General features: G+C 42.7%; 3 protein-coding genes across 3 annotated transcripts in view; all 3 read left to right on the plus strand.

The window, feature by feature from the left end:
• The first annotated feature begins 437 nt into the window (after positions 1–437).
• Positions 438–10,332, plus strand: LOC306968257 (uncharacterized protein). Its single transcript, XM_079563599.1, is given in 3 exon segments — positions 438–1,630; positions 1,632–2,168; positions 8,722–10,332. Coding segments are annotated over 3 exon segments (3,261 nt in total). The 5' UTR covers positions 438–497; the 3' UTR covers positions 10,313–10,332.
• A 3,143-nt stretch (positions 10,333–13,475) lies between these two features.
• LOC306968258 (E3 ubiquitin-protein ligase TRIM65-like) lies at positions 13,476–18,048 on the plus strand. The gene is made up of 3 exons (XM_079563600.1): positions 13,476–14,688; positions 14,736–14,748; positions 16,317–18,048. The coding sequence occupies exons 1-3, from the start codon at positions 13,562–13,564 to the stop codon at positions 17,967–17,969; spliced, it is 2,793 nt and encodes a 930-aa protein (XP_079419726.1). The 5' UTR covers positions 13,476–13,561; the 3' UTR covers positions 17,970–18,048.
• A 4,112-nt stretch (positions 18,049–22,160) lies between these two features.
• The window catches only part of slc4a3 (solute carrier family 4 member 3), a 117,122-nt gene continuing 115,947 nt past the window's right edge, over positions 22,161–23,335 (plus strand). The window contains exon 1 of the mRNA XM_079562842.1: positions 22,161–22,423. The gene's annotated coding sequence lies outside the window, so the exon portion shown is untranslated. The remainder of the gene's footprint in view (positions 22,424–23,335) is intronic.

A 23,335-nucleotide genomic window follows, 5' to 3' on the forward strand; every position in this document is an offset into this window, starting at 1 on the left:
TCTATTCTTGCTGAGTTGATCCAAATACATTTTATATACTTTTTCCAGCCCGCAGAGCACATTTAAACATGTTCAGGAGCACACAAATTTGTAAGATTTATTGAACTTGTGAAAAGTCTCACTGGTCAAAACATGTAGAGGTTTTAACTATTTTGTGTTGTGTAATGTTTTGCCTACATATTGAATGCAGCTGAACCACTTTGAATATTCCTCTCTCTGTGACACTTGACTCTTCTCTATGGGTGAGACTGAGCCTAGCAACAACCATTTTCATGTTGATATTTAGGTCATTGTTCATTCCAAGTTATTAAAACAGAATACAGCGTATTACAGTGAGTTGATGTGGAAAACACCCAAGCAAATCATTGAGATAAGATAAAGGTAACTCAGCAGTTTTAGCCCCTCCCCCGTTAAACCTCACTCCTCCTCTACAGCTCACTCCACTCTGAGACTTCACTTGTGTAGAGTCAAAATCAGTGGCTGTAATTGAGGGAGAAATGGCGCAGAACTCTCTTGACCAAGAAGCGTTTTCCTGTTCCATCTGTTTGGATTTACTGAAGGACCCGGTGACTATTCCCTGTGGACACAGCTACTGCAGGGACTGCATTAAACTGCACTGGGACCAACAGAGCCTCAGCTACAGCTGCCCTCAATGCAATGAGAGCTACAGCACCAGGCCTGTCCTGGGCAAAAACATCATTTTAGCAAATTTAGTTGAACAGCTGAAGAAGACTGGCCTCACAGCGCCCCCTGCTGCCCACTGCTATGCCAGACCTGAGGATGTTTCCTGTGATTTGTGCACTGAGAGAAAGCTGAAAGCCATCAAGTCCTGTCTGCAGTGTGTAGCTTCGTTCTGTGAGAGCCACCTCCAACCTCATTATGTTACGGCAGTGTTTCAGAGACACCAGCTGGTGGCGCCCTCTGACAAACTCCAGGAAAACATCTGCTCTGAACACAACAGAGTGAAGGAGATATTCTGCCGCACCGACCAGCAGCTCATCTGCTACCTCTGCTCTGTGGACCGACACTGGGGCCACCGCACAGTGACGGCTGCAGCAGAGAGGGCCCAGAGGGAGAAAGAGCTGCCGGCTCGAAGGACCCTGCTGCTCCAGAGCCTCCAGCTCAAAGAGACAGACCTGGAGACACTCCGACAGGAGGCCCAGGAAATCAGCCGCTCTGCCCAGACAGCAGTGCAGCGCAGTGGGGACATCTTCAGAGAGATGGCCCTTCTCCTGGAGAAAAGACACTGTGAGGTGGAGCTGCAGATCCGGTCTGAGGAGCAAACCCAACTGAGACGAGTCCAAGAGCTTCAGGACCAACTGCAGCGGGACGTCACTGAGCTGAAGAGGAACATCTCTGAGTTGGAGACGCTGCCCCTCACACTTGACCACAACCAGTTTCTACAGCTCTATCCTTCACTGTCCACAGACCCACAGAGGACAGAGCCAGCCAGGATTCAGACCAAGAAAAAAAAGAAAAACAAGAAAAAGACAGAGCCCTGTCACAGCTTTGAGGAGGTGACCAAAGCTGTGTCAGCGCTCAGGGACAAACTAAAACTAATTCTGGAGGAGGATCTGAGTCCAGACCTGCTACAGTCAGCAGCAGATCCCACCACCAGAGAGGAGTTCCTACTACACAGAGATCACTCTGGATCCAAACACAGCATTCATACTGCTGTCTCTGTCTGATGAAAACAGAAAAGCAACATATATTTATGGACCTCATGGTTATCATGATCATCCGGACAGATTCAGTGACTGGTGTCAGGTTCTGAGCAGAAAGGTTCTAACAGGCCGCTGTTACTGGGAGGTAGAGCTGAGTGTGGTAAATGCTTTAATAGCCGTTTCATACAGGGATATTAAGAGGAAAGGAAACTCTGTTGACTGTATATTTGGATACAATGATAAATCTTGGACCTTAGAGTTGGGCTTTCAGAGTTATTCATTTCGTTTTAACAAAGTAGAGTCTAAGGTTTCAGGTCCGTTCTCGTCCAGATTCGGGGTTTACCTGGATCACGGTGCAGGGGTTCTGTCGTTTTACAGCATTGAGGACCAAACCATGACCCTCCTCCACAGAGTCCAGACCACCTTCACTCAGCCGCTCTACGCTGGACTCTCGATTAACTCGTCTTATACTGGAGACTGGGTGCATTTCCCCAAACTCAAATAGAGGCGTTGAACTTCACACCTTTTTTCCTGGTGTTTTATATAAACATATATAAATATACCTAATATATAGGTCTAATGCAGACACGTCATTAGTGGATGGTACCATTTTGAATGCACTGACTTGCACTGACTGATATTGCAACCCTGGTCTGGTTTTAATCACTTGTCAAAAACAGACCATCAGAAACTGCTCATTCTATCTCTGGAAAGCACCGGTAAACTATAAATGAGGGGTAAGCAACGTTAGGCCAAAACCAGCCCTCCACCCTCTCACGCTCAAGATGATTTTGAGGAATATTATTGCACAAATCCGACATCAAAAGCCTGTTCTAGAAATGTGACAAATACTAATGTCCCTTTAAAATGTCTCAACATTTAGGCTTAGGCCTTCACCAATTAAACTTGCTCACCCCTGCTATAAGCATATTTGTCATTAGCCACTGTTTTTATGTCCTTAAGGCTTTGCTTTAGTTCACATGATATTTCCTATGTAACAAAGCTTTCATTCTGTATAATAAAATAAAAAAATCTAATCATCTATAATTCATTTTTTTTTGTTTCCTGTTTTGCTGCTATAGATGTGAGTTCACTTGTAAATCCTACAGAATCAGTTGTTCTCTTTCATATATCTCTGCACCCAGTTACATTTGCACAGGCACTGACCCCATGTGGGTGACGTGGATAATTATTAAAGACACACATGTAACTGTAATGTTAACAATAATCATAATGATACATTTTCCTGTTTCTTGTATTATATGCATTTCAAAAACCGAAAATAAATCAAGTCTTTAAAATAAAACTCAGTTGAGCAAATATCAACATATTACATGTGTAGTGTATTATAGCATGAGAAAATGCTGTTGTTTTAAAAGCTGCATTATATTAATTGGTATCATTGTAAAACTTCTGATTTGTTAAAAAACAACACTGGACATCAAAATCAAGTGTTAAATGTTACTTTTCCTGTGTCTGGTTTTACTGCTGTCAAATTAATTCATTTACTCGAGTAACATTAATGCGTACTTTGCATTTCTACAGTAGTTTTCCCTCTCAGCTGACGTTTTCTTTATCTGAACTTGAGTAATATTAGCTTAAAGTTTCCATACTCTTACTTTTCCAATCTGCAAGTGACAAAAGCTTCATCTTGACGAATAAAAATATAAGTTTGCTGTTCTTGTAGCTTACCTTTAAAAGATAAATCCATTATCTTTGTTTATCTTTAAATATGTGTGAGTTTTTATACTTCTTTTCAGTTTTGTTTGTGGGATTTCTTCACTATTACAACTAAATATCAATCAGACACAGGGGCGCCGCCTGAAATTCTGGGCACTATAAAAATAATAAACCCAGAGTAGAAAGGGTTAAAAATATTGTTAAAGTCCGAGAAGTGTGGAGTCTGTAGGAGCTAAAGTGGATACGTTGTTGCGAGAGTGGAATGGAAACCTCATGTGGAGAAAACATCTGACCGTTTCTCACCTGCTCAATACGAAGAGTCCTTGACACAAACTTCAGATACTTTTTGTCTTTGGACGACGTGTGGCAGCTTCGGCTCATCTTCGCCGTGAGCCTGTGGACAATCCTCCCATAATTGGCCTCGAAGGACGGAGAAATGTCTCTGCGGGACAAGTTCAACATGTCGTTTAGATGTCGGCCTCCACAGGAACGGCAAAAACGTGCAGAAGATCAGACCCACCCCTCGGGGATTTTGAGCTCAAACGGATAGCGGTGGTTTCCTTGGAGAAGGACAATTTCTCCAAAGAGGAGACACTGCAGGTGAGCAACATGAACTTTCATGTAAGTATGTGTTTCTCTTTTGATTTTTTTGGCATTTAGAATGTTCCATCCATCCATCTTCTTCCACTTTTCCGTTACCGGGTCGTGGGGGCAGCTGTTGGAGCTACCCAAATCACACTGCACCAGCCCTTATGGCTCCTCCTGCAGGTGTTGGGTCCACAGAAGGACGGCCTCATGGTTCTAACCAGGCCTGTTGGTCTCTCATAAGGAGCTTCTGAACAGCTCTTTGTCTGATCCGTCACATAGGACCTGTTTGCCAGCATGCAGCCCCGGACAACAGAGCTCCAGGATCATTCAGATGCTCAAACCCCTCCACCACGTTAAGGTGGCGGTTCCAGGAGGGGTTAAAGTTCCATTTAGAACTAAATTTACAGAGCAGAGGTTTGTTTTTTTTCCACGCAAACGCCTCACAGCATCCCGGTTCCTGTGAAAGGAGGATTAAGACCTGACGGCTCAGTGTAGATATTGAATTATTAAACAAACAGACCTTTCATGAGGATCTGAGCTGCATCAGAGCAGGTCGCTCAGATGTTTCTTTAGTAAACTACGGTCATAAAGCTAAACTCTGACTGTGTTAGCCGCTAACATGTGCGATCCTTGTACATGTTTGTGAGGAGGCTGGTGGGGCGACAGGTGCATTGTAAGAGATGAGGGCCACCGTTTTTCCATAGATATGTTCTTACCTGAGCTTGTCACGGTGTGAGGTGGAACACGGAAAATAAAACCCAAAATACGGGACTGCAACAAAACTGGCGATGTTTAATGAATGATGAAAACCAAAATGACCAAATCCAGAGAAAACCAAAAACCGGGGCTGACGAAGACAATGACGCGACAAAGGACAAGGGAAACACAGGGGTATAAATACAAGAGGAAACGGGGCACAGGTGAAACACATCAGGGCGGGGCAGGCAGGTAACGAGGGAAGTAAAGCAAAATCACAAGGACAGAACACATGTCAAAATAAAACACAGGACTAAACCAAACACAAGAAAACATACAAAATAGGAGAACAAAAGACGAATCATGACAGAGCTTAGACGAGTTGATACGTACCTGTCTGGTATGGAAAAACGGTGGCCTGTTCCTTTCATGGTCCTGTGACGTCTCGCTTCACTCTTACCAATGAATACCAGGGAGTGGGACAAGTTCTCAGTTTTGGTGCATTTATTGAATAAGAAGTGCCAGCATTATTATCTTTAGCTGGTCATGTGCAGAAAGGAGTGTGTGAGGAGTGTCGGGGAGTCAGCCGGAGCATAGGGCCTATCTCCTCCCAAAACAAAGGTATCATTCTGCCATGTAACCTTGGTCGCCTCAACTTTACAAATCCATGATGTCACTAAACTAACTGTGACCCCACAGACTCGCTTTTTGATGGGGTGACCCGCAAGGAGCAGTGGGCGGGGACCCATCTCCAGATGTGGAGCCAGGCTGATGGTCAGAATGCTGGCTGAAGGATTCATTGTACATAGATTACCTTTCACGGTTCTTCTGGTCACAGACACTAGGATTAGAGCTGTCGAAACTTTACCGTCACATGTGTTTCAGCTGCAATCTGCGGGCCGTCATCAGAAGTATCACTTACTGAGTATACTTCTGATAAACTCTGAAAGTTATGCTAGTACTACCTATTGCATAATGTTTTTAATGGTTGTGAAAACCAGAGTAACCCTACACAGACACGAGAACATGCAAACTCTCCACAGAAAAGCCCAGTCCAGGTGCGAATCGAACCCAGACCTTCTGCACCACCTAGTCTAGAACGAGTGCTGATTAAGTCACAAAATCTAGTATTCTACTCTTTACACAAGAGCTATTTCAAGAGTACACATCTTTTGTTTTGCCCTATAGGATTTACTTACCCTACGTTCATGAGTTCCTTACCATCGTCCTTTTGAGCGACGAGAAACTCTTTGACCTCGTAGTACTTCTTGTGGTCAATGTGATAAGCATACGTCCGATGTTCGCTGTATCCATGTGTTTCCGTCCACTCCACGTCTGCGAACCCTTTGGCTTTCACTGAGAGACATTTGACTTTTGTTTCCTCGGTCAGCGTGAACGTGACCTCGCCCGTGATGGTGTCCCCCGCCGAGAACGTGTCGTCCTTGTTCAGAGCTTTACATGTCACTTTGAAATCCTTTATGGGAGACATTTCTCATCAGAGGCCCACGCACTGACTGACTGACGGCTGGAAGAATAACATAACACAAAGCAGTCCGGACATGCCCCGCCCAGACAGGTGCGAGCCGACTGTGGCCGGTCATGCATGATTTGGATGTGCATGACTTCTAATGCAACGCAGTGTTTGTCTTGTGTTATTGCTCTTGCAGGAAGCATGCTAGACAAGTTTGATTACTATTATCTAACCGGCTACTTTTTTCAGTAAGGAGTAATCTAACAAGTTACTCTTTCCAAACCAGTAATCAGATAGAAAGTTGTTTATCCAAGTCACTGGCACCATTTCCATGGAGACCAACAATGTGAACATAATCTGATTTCTGGAGTTTTCAGATTATTGGAGAGACATGAAAACCGCATAATCTGTCATACATTACCTGATAAAGATGTAATCTGATTTCTCTCTGATCTTTCACACTTGTGTATAAACTAACCAGGAAGATGAAAAAAAAGGCCAAGCTAATGTCACAAAGATTGAAAGGTATAGTAAAAAGATTAAAAATATTATCTATAAAGAATCCAAAATAAATCACAAAAGTGACAAGCAGAACAATGGCATTGCGTCGCTGATTAAGCGAGGAGTCCGATGAGTCAGGCTACTTTGTCACAACTCATACGATTTAGTTGTTGAACAGAGGTAAGAAATATAATTGAGAAGAGAAAAGAGAGAGTGGTATGTTTTGTAGAAACCATACTTACAGTAAAATTGGTTGATTCGGATGAAAAGTGGACTCACGATGTTATCTGCTTCTCCGTGAAGATGAGGATGAACACCAGCAGAGTCATTTGGGACAGAATGACCCTCTTCCTTACCATGCAATTTTCATTTGGCAGGAAACCTAACGTCATAGCCTGGCTATATGGCCAGACTAAATCTAATATAATAATATAACTATAATAAGTGATATTTAGTCTGGGGATCACCAATTCATTTTCTCGCAGGAGAGGTGTGGTTTACGATCGTCCATGGCCGTTTATTGGGCTGAATGTCTATCATGCATCTGCGCGGAGCCATAGCCAATCGTATCATTGTATCTGATGACGTATGACATACCCGCTGTAAACTTTAGAGATAAACAATTTAGAACACGCTCTAAATCTTGATCGAAATATGGAGTCGCTGCTGTAATGTTGGATCTGTAAATAAACTTAAAAAAAAAAGAAGTTTTTATCCGTAAACTAACTACAAGCTTCCGTATATCGAATAGTGTGTGATCGTCTTGCCGTCCCTCCTCGTTCTGTTGTTTCCTGTAGTCAAAGCAAAGGGAGGAGAAGAGATGAGCCCACTCACACTGAAGACATACATTATTTGAGGTATTTTTCACCAATAAACAGACCTAAAGCAGTGTTTTTCAACCACTGTGCCATGGCACACTAGTGTGCCGTGAGATATTGTGTGGTGTGCCTTGGAAAATTATCCGATTTCACCTAGTTGTTTTCTTGAAATATTAGGTCGCTAATTTCTTTGAAACAAGAGAATTAGTGATGCATGGATGCAGTGCCACAGTCACAGGTGGCGGTGACTGTGACACTGTGGCTAGCGAGACTATACGGTGTTCCTATTCAAGACACTTTGATTGAACGACTCAATATAGGCTACAGGGTTACATTTTTTTATATTTTCTGCTGGTGGTGTGCCTCGTGATTTTTTCAATGAAAAAAATGTGCCTTGGCTCAAAAAAAATTGAAAAACACAGCCCTAAAGAAATGGTTTGTATTTTATTCATTTTTTTGTATTAAATGTTGTGCAGCATAACACTACGCTATAGCGGCTTTGAAGTGTCTTACCATAACTGAAATCTGGGCATGTTCTAGGTCAAAAGGAATTTTCCTTGCCACAGTGCTGCGTCAGTCAATATTTGTATTGCTTGTGTCATGTGCACTGCGTTGTATTGGTCATGTGCACTGCGATGGGGGACTCAGAGATTAACTTTCACAATTTGAGTATGCGTGGGAGGATTATTTTCTGTTGTTCTATTCTTTTTGCTGAGTTGAACAAAATGCATGTTACATACTTTTTTTTTTTTGCCTGCAGAGCGCATTTCAACATGTCCAGGAGCACAACATTTAAAAAAAATTCATGAACTGATGAAAAGTCACACCTCAGTCAAAACATGTAGAGGTTTATAATAAAACCTGGAAACCTTGGAAAGTGTAGTGTTTTGCCTACATAATGAATGCAGCTGAACCCCTTTATATACTTCTCCTCTCCGTGACACTTGACACTTGTCTACCAACAACCATTTTAATGTTGATATTTAGGTTCATTCAAACTAAAATGTGTAAGTGATTGAAACAGAATCTTGTACAGTGTATTACAGTGACTTGATGTGGAAAACGCCCTAACAAATCATTGAGATAAGATAAAGGTGTTTGAATTGGTGACTCAGCAGTTTTTAGCCCCTCCCCCTGTCAATCCTCCTCTACAGCTCACTCCACTATAGACTTGTGTAGAGTCAAAATCAGTGGCTGTAATTGAAGGAGAAATGGCGCAGAACTCTCTCGACCAAGAAGCGTTTTCCTGTTCCATCTGTTTGGATTTACTGAAGGACCCGGTGACCATTCCCTGTGGACACAGCTACTGCAGGGACTGCATTAAACTGCACTGGGACCAACAGAACCTCCGCTACAGGTGTCCTCAATGCAATGACAACTACAGCACCAGGCCTGTCCAGGGCAAAAACATAATTTTAGCAAATTTAGTTGAACAGCTGAAGAAGACTGGCCTCACAGCGCCCCCTGCTGCCCACTGCTATGGCAGACCTGAGGATGTTTCCTGTGATTTGTGCACTGAGAGAAAGCTTAAAGCCGTCAAGTCCTGTCTGCAGTGTGTGGCTTCATTCTGTGAGAGCCATCTCCAGCCTCATTATGATGCTGCAGTGTTTCACCAGCTGGTGGCGCCCTCTGACAAACTCCAGGAAAACATCTGCTCTGAACACAACAAAGTGAAGGAGATATTCTGCCGCACCGACCAGCAGCTCATCTGCTACCTCTGCTCTGTGGACCGACACTGGGGTCACCGCACAGTGACGGCTGCAGCAGAGAGGGCCCAGAGGCAGAAAGAGCTGCCGGCTCGAAGGACCCTGCTGCTCCAGAGCGTCCAGCTCAAAGAGACAGACCTGGAGACGCTCCGACAGGAGGCCCAGGACATCAGCCGCTCTGCCCAAACAGCAGTGCAGTGCAGTGGGGACAGCTTCAGAGAGATGGCCCTTCTCCTGGAGAAAAGACGCTGTGAGGTGGAGCTGCAGATCGGGTCTGGGGAGCAAACCCAACTGAGACGAGTCCAAGAGCTTCAGAACCAACTGCAGCGGGACATCACTGAGCTGAAGAGGAACATCTCTGAGCTGGACACACTGTCCCTCACACCGGACCACAACCAGTTTCTACAGCTCTATGCTTCACTGTCCACAGACCCACAGAGGACAGAGCCAGCCAGGATACAGACCAAGAAAAAAAAGAAAAAAAAGAAAAAGACAGGGCCCCGCCGCAGCTTTGAGGAGGTGACCACAGCTGTGTCAGCGCTCAGGGACAAACTAAAACTAATTCTGGAGGAGGATCTGAGTCCAGACCATGTTTTACAGTCAGCAGCAGAACCCACCACCAGAGAGGAGTTCCTACAATACTACACAGAGATCACTCTGGATCCAAACACAGCATTCACACTGCTGTCTCTGTCTGATGAAAACAGAAAAGCAAAATATATTTATGGACCTCATGGTTATCATGATCATCCGGACAGATTCAGTGACTGGTGTCAGGTTCTGAGCAGAAAGGTTCTAACAGGCCGCTGTTACTGGGAGGTAGAGCTGAGTGTGGTAAATGCTTTAATAGCCGTTTCATACAGGGATATTGAGAGGAAAGGAAACTCTGTTGACTGTATATTTGGATACAATGATAAATCTTGGGCCTTAGAGTTGGGCTTTAATAGTTATTCATTTCATTTTAACAAAGTAGAGTCTAAGGTTTCTGGTCCGTTCTCGTCCAGATTCGGGGTTTACCTGGATCACGGTGCAGGGGTTCTGTCGTTTTACAGCATTGAGGACCAAACCATGACCCTCCTCCACAAGGTCCAGACCACCTTCACTCAGCCGCTCTACGCTGGACTCTCGATTAACTCGTCTTTTACTGGAGACCATGCCTTTTTCGCCAAACTCAAACAGAGCCGTTGAGCTTCACACGTTTTTCCTGGTGTTTTGTATAAACACCATATTGATCTAATGCAGACACGTAATTGGTGGATGGTACCATTTTGAATGCAAATAATGTGACACCAGCACCAAAACCAGCCCTTCAACCTCTCGCCGTCAAGATGATTTTGAGGAATATTATTGCACAAATCCGACATCAAAAGCCTGTTCTAGAAATGTGACAAATACTAATGTCCCTTTAAAATGTCTCAACATTTAGGCCATATATGAAGTACAACATTTGTGGCATTTTTTATAAAATGATGCTTTACTTCTACCTATATTTGGAGGAAGAAAATCAGCCCTTCACCAATTAAACTTGCTCACCACTGCTATAAACATATTTGTCATTAGCCACTGTTTTCATGTCCCTAATGCTTCACTTCAGTTCACATGATATTTCCTGCGTAACAAAGCTTTCATTCTGTATAATTAAAAAAAACAAAAAATCTAGTATATATAATGCTATTTTTTTTTTCATGTTTTCCCTCTATAGATGTGAGTTCAGTTTTTATTACACTTGTAAATCCTACAGAATCAGTTGTTCTCTTTCATATCTCTCTCTCTGTACCCAGTTACATTTGCACAGGGATTGACCCCATGTGGGTGACGTGGATAATTACTAAAGACACACATGTAACTGTAATGTTAATAGTAATCATAATGATACATTTTCCTGTTTCTTGTATTACATGCATTTCAAAAAACGAAAATAAATCAAGTCTTTAAAATAAAATCTTGTGAATTACTCAGGTGAGCAAATATCAACATATTACATGTGTAGTGTATTATAGCATGATAAAATGCTGTTTTGTTTTAAAAGCTGCATTATATTAATTGGTATCATTGCAAAACTTCTGATTTGTTAAAAAAAACCCACTGGAGTTCACTATACATCATTTTATTTTTCGTTTGTATCAAAATCAAGTGTTAAATGTTACTTTTTCCTGTGTCTGGTTTTACTGCTGTCAAATTAATTCATTTACTCGAGTAACATTAATGAGTACTTTGCATTTCTACAGTAGTTTTCCCACTCAGCTGATGTTTTCTTTCCCCGAACTTGAGTAATATTAGCTTAAAGTTTCCATACTCTTACCTTTCCACTGAGTAAATCTGTAAGTGACAAAAGCTTCATCTTGATGAATAAAAATATAAGTTTGCTGTTCTGGTAGCTTACCTTTAAAAGATAAATCCTTTATCTTTGTTTATCTTTAAATATGTGTGAGTTTTTTATACTTGTTTTAAGTTTTGTTTTTGGGATTTCTTCACTACTACAATTAAATATCAATCAGACACAGGGGCTCTGCCTGAAATGCTGGGCCCTATGGAAACAATAAATTCTGCCCCCCTCCCCCCCTTTAAAAAAAAAAAAGATAACCCATTAAACATACCTGTTTGTTAGTTAAAATTGACATAAGACACACTGAGTGCATGAGGGGCCCTACGCATTTAACTTATCTAATTTATGGGGGGTGTCTTCTCTTTTGGGCCCCTCTTCAGCCTGGGCCCTTAGAAACGTCCTAACCTTTCACCCCTTCGCGGCGCCCTTGATCAGACATTTACATCCAAACAGTCTCTCCGTAGATATGTTGTTTTTTCCATCAAATACTATTTATACTTATACTTGAGTAATTATTTACTTTTACTTGTGCTACAGTTAATGTATTTCAAAAGTAACAGTGCTCCTTCCAATTCATGTTTTCTTCCTCTTCTCTCTCTCAGCCTCACACTGCTCCAGTCTCTCCTGGACAGAGGTGGAGTCAAGATATTTACAGAAGTAACAGTAAATATTACTTCAGTAAATATACCTCAGGGTCAGGCTGAGGGAGAGAGAAACAAAAGTCTGCTGTGATAAAACTACGCTCAGAAAGTACAAATATCACTACTACTTCTCTACCTGAGCTCAAATACACAAGGTCTTGCTGAAACTCACTAAACAAATTGGATATCCCCAAAACTGCTACACTAGTGACATCTAGTGGGAAGAACCATGTATTGCATTTACCTGGAAATGATGTACTGTGTTTTAAAGATGACACAAACAGTGGATGGGGATTTCCTGGTGTTTCTTTCCTTTTTGAGCTGAAATGTATGACATATATATGGTGAGTGTGATTCTGCGCCATATTGTATTTTTTTGAAGATACAATTTGTGCAACTGTATTTGAGAAAAACAGAATGGGAGCACATCACTCCCATTCTGTCCTCTTTACACTGGCTACCAGTTCCCTTTCGAATCAAGTTTAAAATTCTGCTGATTGTTTTTAAATGCCTAAATTCACTGGCACCTAAGTATTTGTCAGAACTGCTGCAGCTCTACTGTCCTTCCAGAGCTCTGAGGTCTGCTGACCAGCTCCTTTTGTCTGTTCCTAAATCCAAGCATGTGTCCAGAGGTGACCGAGCCTTCCCAGTGGCGGCCCCTAAACTTTGGAACAGCCTTCCTCTACATGTGCGCTCAGCTCAGTCTGTAGAGGAGTTTAAAACCAAATTAAAAACTCATCCTTTTGCTTTGGCCTTCGGTTCCATGTAGACCAGACACAGTTTGTGCCTTTACATATAAGTATTTAAGTTTTATTGTGTTTATTGTACATATTGTTACTGTTCTTGTACAGCACTTTGGTCGACAATGGTTGTTTTTAAATGTGCTTTATAAATAAAATTGACATTGACATTGACAAATATTAGTCAATAGCCAATACAGTAGAAAAATACATATATAATGCATTTCAGATCATGCTCATAGAGGTCCAAACTTCAGGGTCAGAAGGTTTAAAGCATCATGAGACCTCAAGGAGACACAGGGAAATTACTTTCTAGTTTTCCTGTTGCTTGATTAGAATTATTTTATTTTTGCAGCACAACAATCGAAACAATAATATCACATGATCAAGATTGTAGATCACATATACTAATTAATTGTATGGATTTTATACTGACCTATAGTTCATTGTTTACTATTAACTGTATTAGATATTTGAAAAAGTTATTTTACCATCGAACTGTATGCAAAGCTCTGTAAAGTCTAATTTTACTGTGATCTTGTCCGAACATGTTTCCAGGAAAAAAAAATGGAACTGTGACTCAGGCGTTTTCAGCCCCTCCCTCTGCCAGACCTCGCTCCTCCTCAGACTCACACAGAGCAGTGAACGCTGTCTCCTCCTCCACCGCTCACATCCCACTTAGATTTCACTTGTGCCACAGTCTGACTCAGTTGATCTTTTCGACAGAGAAATGGCGCAGAAATCTCTCGATCAAGAGGCCTTTTTCTGTTCCATCTGCTTGGATCTACTGAAGGACCCGGTGACTATTCCCTGTGGACACAGCTACTGCAGGACCTGTGTGAAAAAACACTGGGACCAAGAGGACGAGAAGCAGCTGTACAGCTGTCCACAATGCAGAGAGAGCTTCAGCCCCAGGCCTGTGCCGTTCACAAGCATCATGTTGGCAAATTTAGTGGAGCAGCTGAAGGAATCTGGCCTCAGAGCGCCCCCTGCTGACCAAGCTGAAGTGCTCTGTAATGTGTGCTCTGGGAGGAAGTTGAAAGCCGTCAAGTCCTGTCTGCAGTGTGTGGCTTCGTTCTGTGAGAGCCACCTCCAGCCTCATTATGATGATGCAGTGTTTCAGAGACACCAGCTGGTGGCGCCCTCCGAAAAACTCCAGGAAAACATCTGCTCTGAACACAACAAAGTGAAGGAGATATTCTGCCGCACCGACCAGCAGCTCATCTGCTACCTCTGCTCTGTGGACCAGCACCAGGGCCACCGCACAGTGACGGCTGCAGCAGAGAGGGCCCAGAGGGAGAAAGAGCTGCCGGCTCGAAGGAACCTGCATCTCCAGACCCTCCAGCTCAAAGAGACAGACCTGGAGACGCTCCGACAGAAGGCCGTGGACATCAGCTGCTCTGCCCAGACAGCAGTGCAGCGCAGTGAGGACAGCTTCAGAGAGATGGCCCTTCTCCTGGAGAAAAGACGCTCTGAGGCAGAGCAGCAGATCCGGTCTGAGGAGCAAACCCAACTGAGTCGAGTCCAAGAGCTTCAGGAACAACTGCAGCGGGACGTCACTGAGCTGAAGAGGAACATCTCTGAGCTGGACACACTGTCCCTCACACCGGACCACAACCAGTTTCTACAGCTCTATGCTTCAATGTCCACAGACTCACAGAAGACAGAGATTCAGACAGGGCCTCACCGCGACTTTGAGGATGTGACCACAGCTGTGTCAGTGCTCAGAGAAAAACTACAACTCACTCTGGAGGAGGATCCGAGTCTTGAACATGTTTTACTGTTAGCAGCTGAACCCACCACCACAGAGGAGTTCTTACCATATTCACAAGAACTGATGGAAACAGAAGAGCAATAGTCCTGAATAAAGAACAGAATAATCCTGATCATCCGGACAGATTCAGTGACGTCTGTCAGGTCCTGAGCAGAGAGAGTCTGACAGGCAGATGTTACTGGGAGTTGGAGTGGAGCGGAAAGGGGGTCGATGTGTCAGTTTCTTACAAATATATTCAGAGGAAAGGATTTTGCGAAAGCGGTTTTGGATGTAATGAAGAATTTTGATCTTTAGAACGTGACAATGAAGATTATATATTCAGGTTTAATTCGATCTACTGCAAGGTCTCAGGTTCACTTTTACGCAGACTTGGGGTTTACCTGGACCATGGTGCAGGGACCACCTTCACTCAGCTGCTCTACACTGGAGTCCGTCTTAACTTGGGTAAGACAATGCATATTTCCATAAAGTCAAATAGCAGCTTTGTTGTTCAAAATCGGGAATCGTCCTTGTGCCTTTTATTGAACGAATCAGTAAGTAGCCTTTATTAGTATCGCGCTTTTCACGGACACAATGTCACACAGTGCTCTACAGTGGTAAAACATATAAAAAAAGCAGCATATCAAAGAATATGACATTTACAATCACAGGCATGGCAGAGTCAGTTGGACTAGAAGCTTTCCTAAACAAACAATACTACTGAAGTTGTTTTTGTATGAAGGGTCTTTATACACTTTTGGTTGAATGTGACCACATTTTACATGTCGGTCAAATTGTTTTAATGACGACCTTTTGTTTAACTTACCTGACAACAATACTGTTCCCTTCAAAGTGACACTGGAAAACACCAGTAAAATTATGCACATATTTTACATCAGCCTCTGTTTTCATCAAATGTATTGTGTTAATTTAACACATTTACATGTGTCATAAAACAATTTAAAACTTGAATATCATTTTTGTATTTTTTTTTACATCATACATTTTACTATTTTATTGATTGTAAATATGTATTGGGTTCAGTTTCGATCATATTGTCAGACCCAAAACAAAATCAGTGACACTGTATTGTATACAATAGAGAAGCATGTTTTAACATGATCATCTGTACGCTGTAATATTCATCAATAAATCCCTAAAACAAACTTTCTGATTGTACTTTCTTTCCCCAAACCTAAAGTGAATTAAATAGCAAAAGTCCAGACACACTACATACTTAAGTAATCTGTTGAAGAAATCATACTTCTCACAATAGTTTCATCACATAATACATTTTACATTAACTACAGTAATAATATTTAAAAAAAAAAACAAAAAAAAATGTTGATGTAACTCAATATGTTGCATTAATTGTAAGTTTCAGAACTGTCACATGCCTTTTATGGGGGGGCCAAGTAGTTCTTTACATCAGACTTTTAAGCTCAAACATTTCAACAAATACTAAGAATTTTGTGGATTTTATGTTGACCTATATTTCATTGTTTTCTGTTAAATGTGTGTTATTTGAAAAAGTTATTTTACCACCTAACTGTAAGCAAAGCTCTGTAAAGTCTAAATTAACTGTGAATTTGTCCGAACATGTTTCCAGGAAAAAAAACAATAAACTGTGACTGTGCCGTTTTCAGCCCCTCCCTCTCAGACCTCGCTCCTCCTCAGACTCACACAAAGCAGTGAGCGCCGTCTCCTCCTCCACCGCTCACATCCCGCTTAGATTTCACTTGTGCCACAGTCTGACTCAGCTGATCTTGTCAACAGAGAAATGGCGCAGAAATCTCTCGACCAAGAGGCCTTTTTCTGTTCCATCTGCTTGGATTTACTGAAGGACCCAGTGACTATTCCCTGTGGACACAGCTACTGCAGGAAGTGTGTGAAAAAACACTGGGACCAAGAGGACGAGAAGCAGCTGTACAGCTGTCCACAATGCAGAGAGAGCTTCAGCCCCAGGCCTGTGCCCTTCACAAGTATCATGTTGGCAAATTTAGTGGAGCAGCTGAAGGAATCTGGCCTCACAGCGCCCCCTGCTGACCAAGCTGAAGTGCTGTGTCATGTGTGCTCTGGGAGGAAGCTGAAAGTCCGTGAGAGCCACCTCCAGCCTCAATATGATGCTGCAGTGTTTCAGAGATACCAGCTGGTGGCGCCCTCTGACAAACTCCAGGAAAACATCTGCTCTGAACACAACAAAGTGAAGGAGATATTCTGCCGCACCGACCAGCAGCTCATCTGCTCCCTCTGCTCTGTGGACCAGCACCAGGGCCATCGCACAGTGACGGCTGCAGCAGAGAGGGCCCAGAGGCAGAAAGAGCTTCCGGCTCGAAGGACCCAACTGCTCCAGAGCCTCCAGCTCAAAGAGACAGACCTGGAGATGCTTCGACAGGAGGCCCAGGACATCAGCCGCTCTGCCCAGACAGCAGTGCAGCGCAGTGGGGACAGCTTCAGAGAGATGGCCCTTCTCCTGGAGAAAAGACGCTCTGAGGTGGAGCAGCAGATCCGGTCTGGGGAGCAAACCCAACTGAGACGAGTCCAAGAGCTTCAGGACCAACTGCAGTGGGACGTCACTGAGCTGAAGAGGAACATCTCTGAGCTGGACACACTGTCCCACACACCGGACAACAACCAGTTTCTACAGCTCTATGCTTCACTGTCCACAGACCCACAGAGGACAGAGCCAGCCAGGATTCAGACAGGGCCTCACCGCGGCTTTGAGGAGGTGACCACAGCTGTGTCAGTGCTCAGAGAAAAACTACAACTCACTATAGAGGAAGATCTGAATCCAGACCATGTTTTACTGTCAGCAGCTGAACCCACCATCAGAGAGGAGTTCTTACTATATTCACAAGAACTCACATGGGATCCAAATACTGCAAACACATGGCTGTATCTGTCTGATGGAAACAGAAGAGCTATAGTTATAAATAAAGAACAGAATTACCCTGATCATCCGGACAGATTCAGTGACGTCTGTCAGGTCCTGAGCAGAGAGAGTCTGATGGGCCGATGTTACTGGGAGGTGGAGTGGAGCGGAAAGGGGGTGGATGTGTCAGTTTCATACAGACACATTAAGAGGAAAGGATGTAGCGATAGCAGTTTTGGATATAATGAAGAATCTTGGTCTTTAGAATGTGACAATAAAGATTATTCATTTAGATTTAATTCCATCTACTGCAAGGTCTCAGGTTCACTTTTGCGCAGAATCGGGGTTTACCTGGACCACGGTGCAGGGACGCTGTTATTTTACAGTGTTCGGGACCAAACCATGACTCTCCTCCACAGAGTCCAGACCACCTTCACTCAGCCGCTCTACGCTGGAGTCTGTCTCAACTCAGGTAATACTGGAGACAATGCACATTTCCGTAAACTCAAATAGCAGCTTTGTTCTTCAAAATCTGGAAACGTCTTTGTGCCTTTTATTGAACTAATAAGTAAGTAAGTAAACGTTATTCCCCCACAGTAAAGCATATTAAAAAAACATCATATCTAAGAATATAACATTTACAATCACAAAATCAGTGACACTGTATTGTATACAATGGAGAAGCATGTTTTAAACTGAGCAAACATGATCATCTGTATGCTGTAATATTCATCAATAAATCCCTAAACAAACTTTCTGATTGTATTTTTTTTCTCCACACCTAAAGTGAATTAAATAGCAAAGGTCCAGACACACTATATACTTAAGTAATCTGTTGTATTTTTTATCACATAGTACATTTTCTACAGTAGTAATATTTTGAACCATCTTTACATTAGACTTCTAAGCTCAAACATTTCATCAATACTTCAGCAGTATGTTCACTAACTGTGTTTTATTTGACTAATTTGGGTAAAAGACATTTACTACTGTACAAGTAAATGTAATATGTGTTACCTCTCAGGGTCAGAGAGTGAGAAAACAACCAAGTGTCATAAAACTAGTTCAAGAAATGACAAATGCCACTGATGACTTCCCTCCATGAGCTCATAACCAACACGAGCTGAAACTGACTGATTTGGGTTTACATAAACTGTTACAAAAGCGACACCTTGTGGGAAAGACCATGTACTACATTTGCCTCGAACTATACTGTGTTTGAAAGATGACACAACAGAGGGTGGGTGTTTCCTGGTTGTTGTCTTCTTATTGACCTGAATTTTTTTGTTTTTTTTACGAGGAAGATTCAGTTCTCAGTGCACAAACACGTCCAGGAGAATTAACATTTGAGGAAACCGAATATTAGCCAATAAAGTAAGATCACATGCATTTCAGATCATGTTGATAGTGGTCCAGGTTTGAAGCATAATCAGACCCCATGGAGACACAGGGAAATTACTCTCTAGTTATTGGTGACAAAGGTTATCCTCTTTTGGAGTACCTAATATTAGAACCAGCTGGTTACTGTATGTTGTTTTGTTTCCACAAGAGAAAGGGCCCGTCCAGGTGGGAAACGAACCCGGGACCTTCTAGCTGTGAAGCACGAGCACTAACCACGGTGCTACTGTGCCGACCAGGTGATCTTTTGTATTTCCAATGTGCACCCAAAATAAACTCCCTTCTCTGTGCAACGTTGATAAATGAGGGCCATCGCGCAAACTCTGTGCTCTACGAATAAGTGAGTGGTTCTCAACTGGTGGGACAGGACTCGGGACCCAAAAGTGGGTCGCGAGCCTTTCCCAGATAACATGCCTTTAATATTAATGCACAGAAAAAGTGTAGAATCACTTCTTGAGACTGATAAAATGACTGGTGTTTTTTTCGCATATTTAATTCTCATTCATTACCCATTTCGGTAACACTTTACATTACGGGCCGGTAAGTCCATGGTACTACAGTGGTAATTACTAGTAATGACAGTGGTACTTATTGTGGCACTAAAAGTGGTAATTACTAGTAATGACAGTGGTACTTATTGTGGCACTAAAAATGGTAATTACTAGTAATTGGGGTTAGGGTTAGGGAGTATCTCTCATTACTAAGAAATACAGGGGTAACTCTTAGTAATGAAGGTTGTACTTCTATTTGCTATGGTACTTGTAATTCAAGGATACTACAGCAGCAATTCATAAGTAGTAAATGAGGTACTTCTACAAACAGAGTTAGGGAAAACAAGAAGTACATACCTTGTAATTCTCACTATAGTATCCTTTAAGTACCACAATAAGTACCTAGAATTACCACTGTAAGTACCACCATAAGCACCACTGTAAGTACCACAATAAGTACCTAGAAGTACCACTATTATTACTAGTATTTACCACTGTTAGTACCACCATGCGTACCTAGAATTTCCCCTGCAAGAACCACCATAAGTACCTAGAATTTCCACTATAAGTACCACCATTGGCACCACTGTAAGTACCACAATAAGTACTGATAAGTACCACTATTATTACTAGCATTTACCACTGTAAGTACCACGATAAGTACCTAGAATTTCCACTGTAAGTACCACCATTAGCACCACTGTAAGTACCACAATAAGTATCTAGAAGTACCACTATTATTACTAGTATTTACCACTGTAAGTACCACAATAAGTATCTAGAAGTACCACTATTATTACTAGTATTTACCACTGTAAGTACCACCATAAGTATCTAGAATTTCCACTATAAGTACCACCATTGGCACCACTGTAAGTACCACAATAAGTACCGATAAGTACCACTATTATTACTAGCATTTACCACTGTAAGTACCACGATAAGTACCTAGAATTTCCACTGTAAGTACCACCATTAGCACCACTGTAAGTACCACAATAAGTATCTAGAAGCACCACTATTATTACTAGTATTTACCACTGTAAGTACCACCATACGTATCTAGAATTTCCTCTGTAAGTACCACCATTAGCACCACTGTAAGTACCACAATAAGTATCTAGAAGTACCACTATTATTACTAGTATTTACCACTGTAAGTACCACAATAAGTATCTAGAAGTACCACTATCATTACTAGTATTTACCACTGTAAGTACCACCATAAGTATCTAGAATTACCACTGTAAGTACCAAGGACTTACCGGCCCGTAATGTAAAGTGTTACCACATTTTTTGAGGAAAAGACAATATTTTACATTATATTTTATGAGTCATATTTGGGTCAAGGTTCCCAGTTGAGAAAGACGGCTCTGCACTGCTGTCTAGCCTCAAACCTCATTAAAATGGCTTATTTTAAAAGCCTTAGTTGTCAGGGTCCCCTTTTATAGGACACTTTTACAGAAATGCAAGAAAACTGTAGCCTGACGAGACCGGAATAATACCCCTCTATATTTCTCATATAGGGATATCTGGGACGGTGGTGGTAGAAAACTCAAACGAGCCTCTGCAATAAGTTTCGTTTATATGGTCACGTGTTGTTCGCGAGCAACGTCCCTCATGGGATGCGGAAGTCCCTCAATAACGATCTACAGAAGGTGCACGGGGGAGAGAGGGTCACATCGACAGTAGGTCAGTTTTGTGATTCATAATCCTGTGCAAATATTAACGCAGAACTGCTAGTAACACCACATCAACCGCAGACGCTCATCGCTGATTGGTTTACTCTACTTCCTGTTTGCCTCTGTGGAAATGTAGTTGATGCCCTGACTCAATCACTGGCACAGCGGTGAGTCTGGTTTCCAGGCAAAGAAAACAATCCTGGAAGTTTGTGAAAATTAGACAAAACTAATTTTGTTCCATAACCAGAACAAACAGGTATAGTGCCTTTAAAGGAATCCTTCACAATTTTTCCATACTGAGATATGTTCTTACCTGAGCTTAGACGAGTTGATACGTACCTGTTTGGTCTTTTTTTGCGTGACTGAGGGCGCACACAAAGACCAGACAGGTACGCATCAACTCGTCTAAGCTCAGGTAAGAACATATCTCAGTATGGAAAAACGGTGAACTATTCCTTTAAAGGGGGGGTATTATGCAAAATCTACTTTTTCAAGCTTTACATCATGTTATTATGTCATTCCCTCATTAAAAACATGCCTGAAGTGTTGCCTTGGCACATTCATGTATTTGTGAGTAATCTGTAAAAACTCTGATGGCAGCCATTTTAGGGATAGGTTTGCCTGAGTCCTCCTAGGAACGCCCCCACCTCCTGGAGACGCCCCCGAGCTTTCGTCACCAGCCGAGTAACAAACCACTGCTCCTCAGCAGAACCCCCTCCCCACTGATGCCACAGACAGCGTGTGGAGGGGGCGTGTGGGAAAGGGTCAGAGGTTCTTAAAGAGACAGAGGCCTATTTCAAGACATTCACAACAGCCATTTTGAGAGAGCAATTTTATACAAGGCAGTTATTCTAATTTACTGCATTTACAGACCAACAGAAGGTTTTGCCATCAGTGTAGTGGGATATAGACTATGTGATTGAAAAAAGCATAATACCCCCTCTTTAACATTATGTTCCCTCATGTTTTCGTAAAAATGTCGAACTATTTCTCTTCTTAAATTATTTTGATGTAGCTACTTTTGAACTGTCACATACAATAAGAGAATCTATATATTTGTTTGTATTAATTTGTTATTTGTTATTTTGCGTATCTTTTTTACTCCCTTTTGTTGGCATACCTGCATGTGCTGTTGTTGTTGTCGTCTGTCAACATGATTGACGGGAGCCATCCTCCCAGTCACGTGACTGCACACACTCCGCGCTCGAGCTGCATCTCTGCCTGCCCGCCTTCCCCGCGCGCATCCTGATTCCAGCTCGTGCTCTCTCCTTTCCTCTCCTCCTCGTGTCCTCGTCCTCCTGCTGCTGCTGCTGCACGCGACCAGGACCTACCCGTGTCCTCTTCCTCCTCCTCCTCCTCGCCTTCTCCTCTTCCTCTGCTCCTTCTTCAGCGCGGGGTAAGACAGACACACGCACTAATATTAGCTTCAAATGTAGCTTCACCGAGAGCACGTGACGCGTGGGTCTGTCGGTGGGCGTTTGATGCTGCACAACAAAGGCGCGTGGACAGTGTCGTGGCGGGAGATGCCGCTGCGTGGGTTCACGAATGTCTCCGTGAAGGACCGGAGCAAGTTTAGAGTCGCGCCGGGTTTGCGGTCTGCGCGTCTGGGTTTGAGGGAGAGGCGCGTGGGGAGGAAACAAAAGTGAGAGTGGCGCCGTGGAAGAGTTGTGATTCAGCAGAAACACCTGCGGACAATGGCTGGACATTCTTTTGCGACCGAAAATGGAGGAAGCGCGAGGATAGACCTGGACGCTGTCTGTGCACGAGCCAAGTGCATGAGTGAGCTGCGTAAAAGCACAAAATACAAGCTTATATTTGTCTGTGGTGACAATATAATAAGACATTGTGACATTGTGCTTGATACATCCAATACAGTGAACTCTATTCAAATAAACAACCAGAAGAAAAAAATAATGTCAGGACTGGCCACACGTGTAGGTCATTAGAATCACTTTTATGTGTTTTTTTTTGTGATAAGTTTAGTCAGAGAGTACCTGCTGAGGGGTCGGCGTTGCTCTGACGGTGCCAACCACCATGACACAAGCACCGAGGTGAGAACTTTGCAGTTATATAGAGTACAGTAGTGCAGTGTCACAGCAGTGTTACTGCTCTAATAACATTCATTCATTATCAGTTACACATGCAGTAGCCTACTATAGAGCCCCACTGTCCCACCCACTCCCAGTCACGTGTTGGGGTCCAACTTAAAAAATCCTGTGTATTATTAGCTTTGACTTGACTCGAAAAGGTCAACTATTAAAGGGGGGGTATTATGCAAAATCAAAAAAACATGCCCGAAGTGTTGCCT

This window comes from Gobius niger (genome assembly GCF_951799975.1).
Source record: "Gobius niger genome assembly, chromosome: 9".
Classification (NCBI taxonomy): domain Eukaryota; kingdom Metazoa; phylum Chordata; class Actinopteri; order Gobiiformes; family Gobiidae; genus Gobius; species Gobius niger.

Excerpts from the sequence above, each read along its gene's own strand:
- LOC306968258 (XM_079563600.1), top strand. The coding sequence starts at position 13,562 with ATGGCGCAGAAATCTCTCGATCAAGAGGCCTTTTTCTGTTCCATCTGC.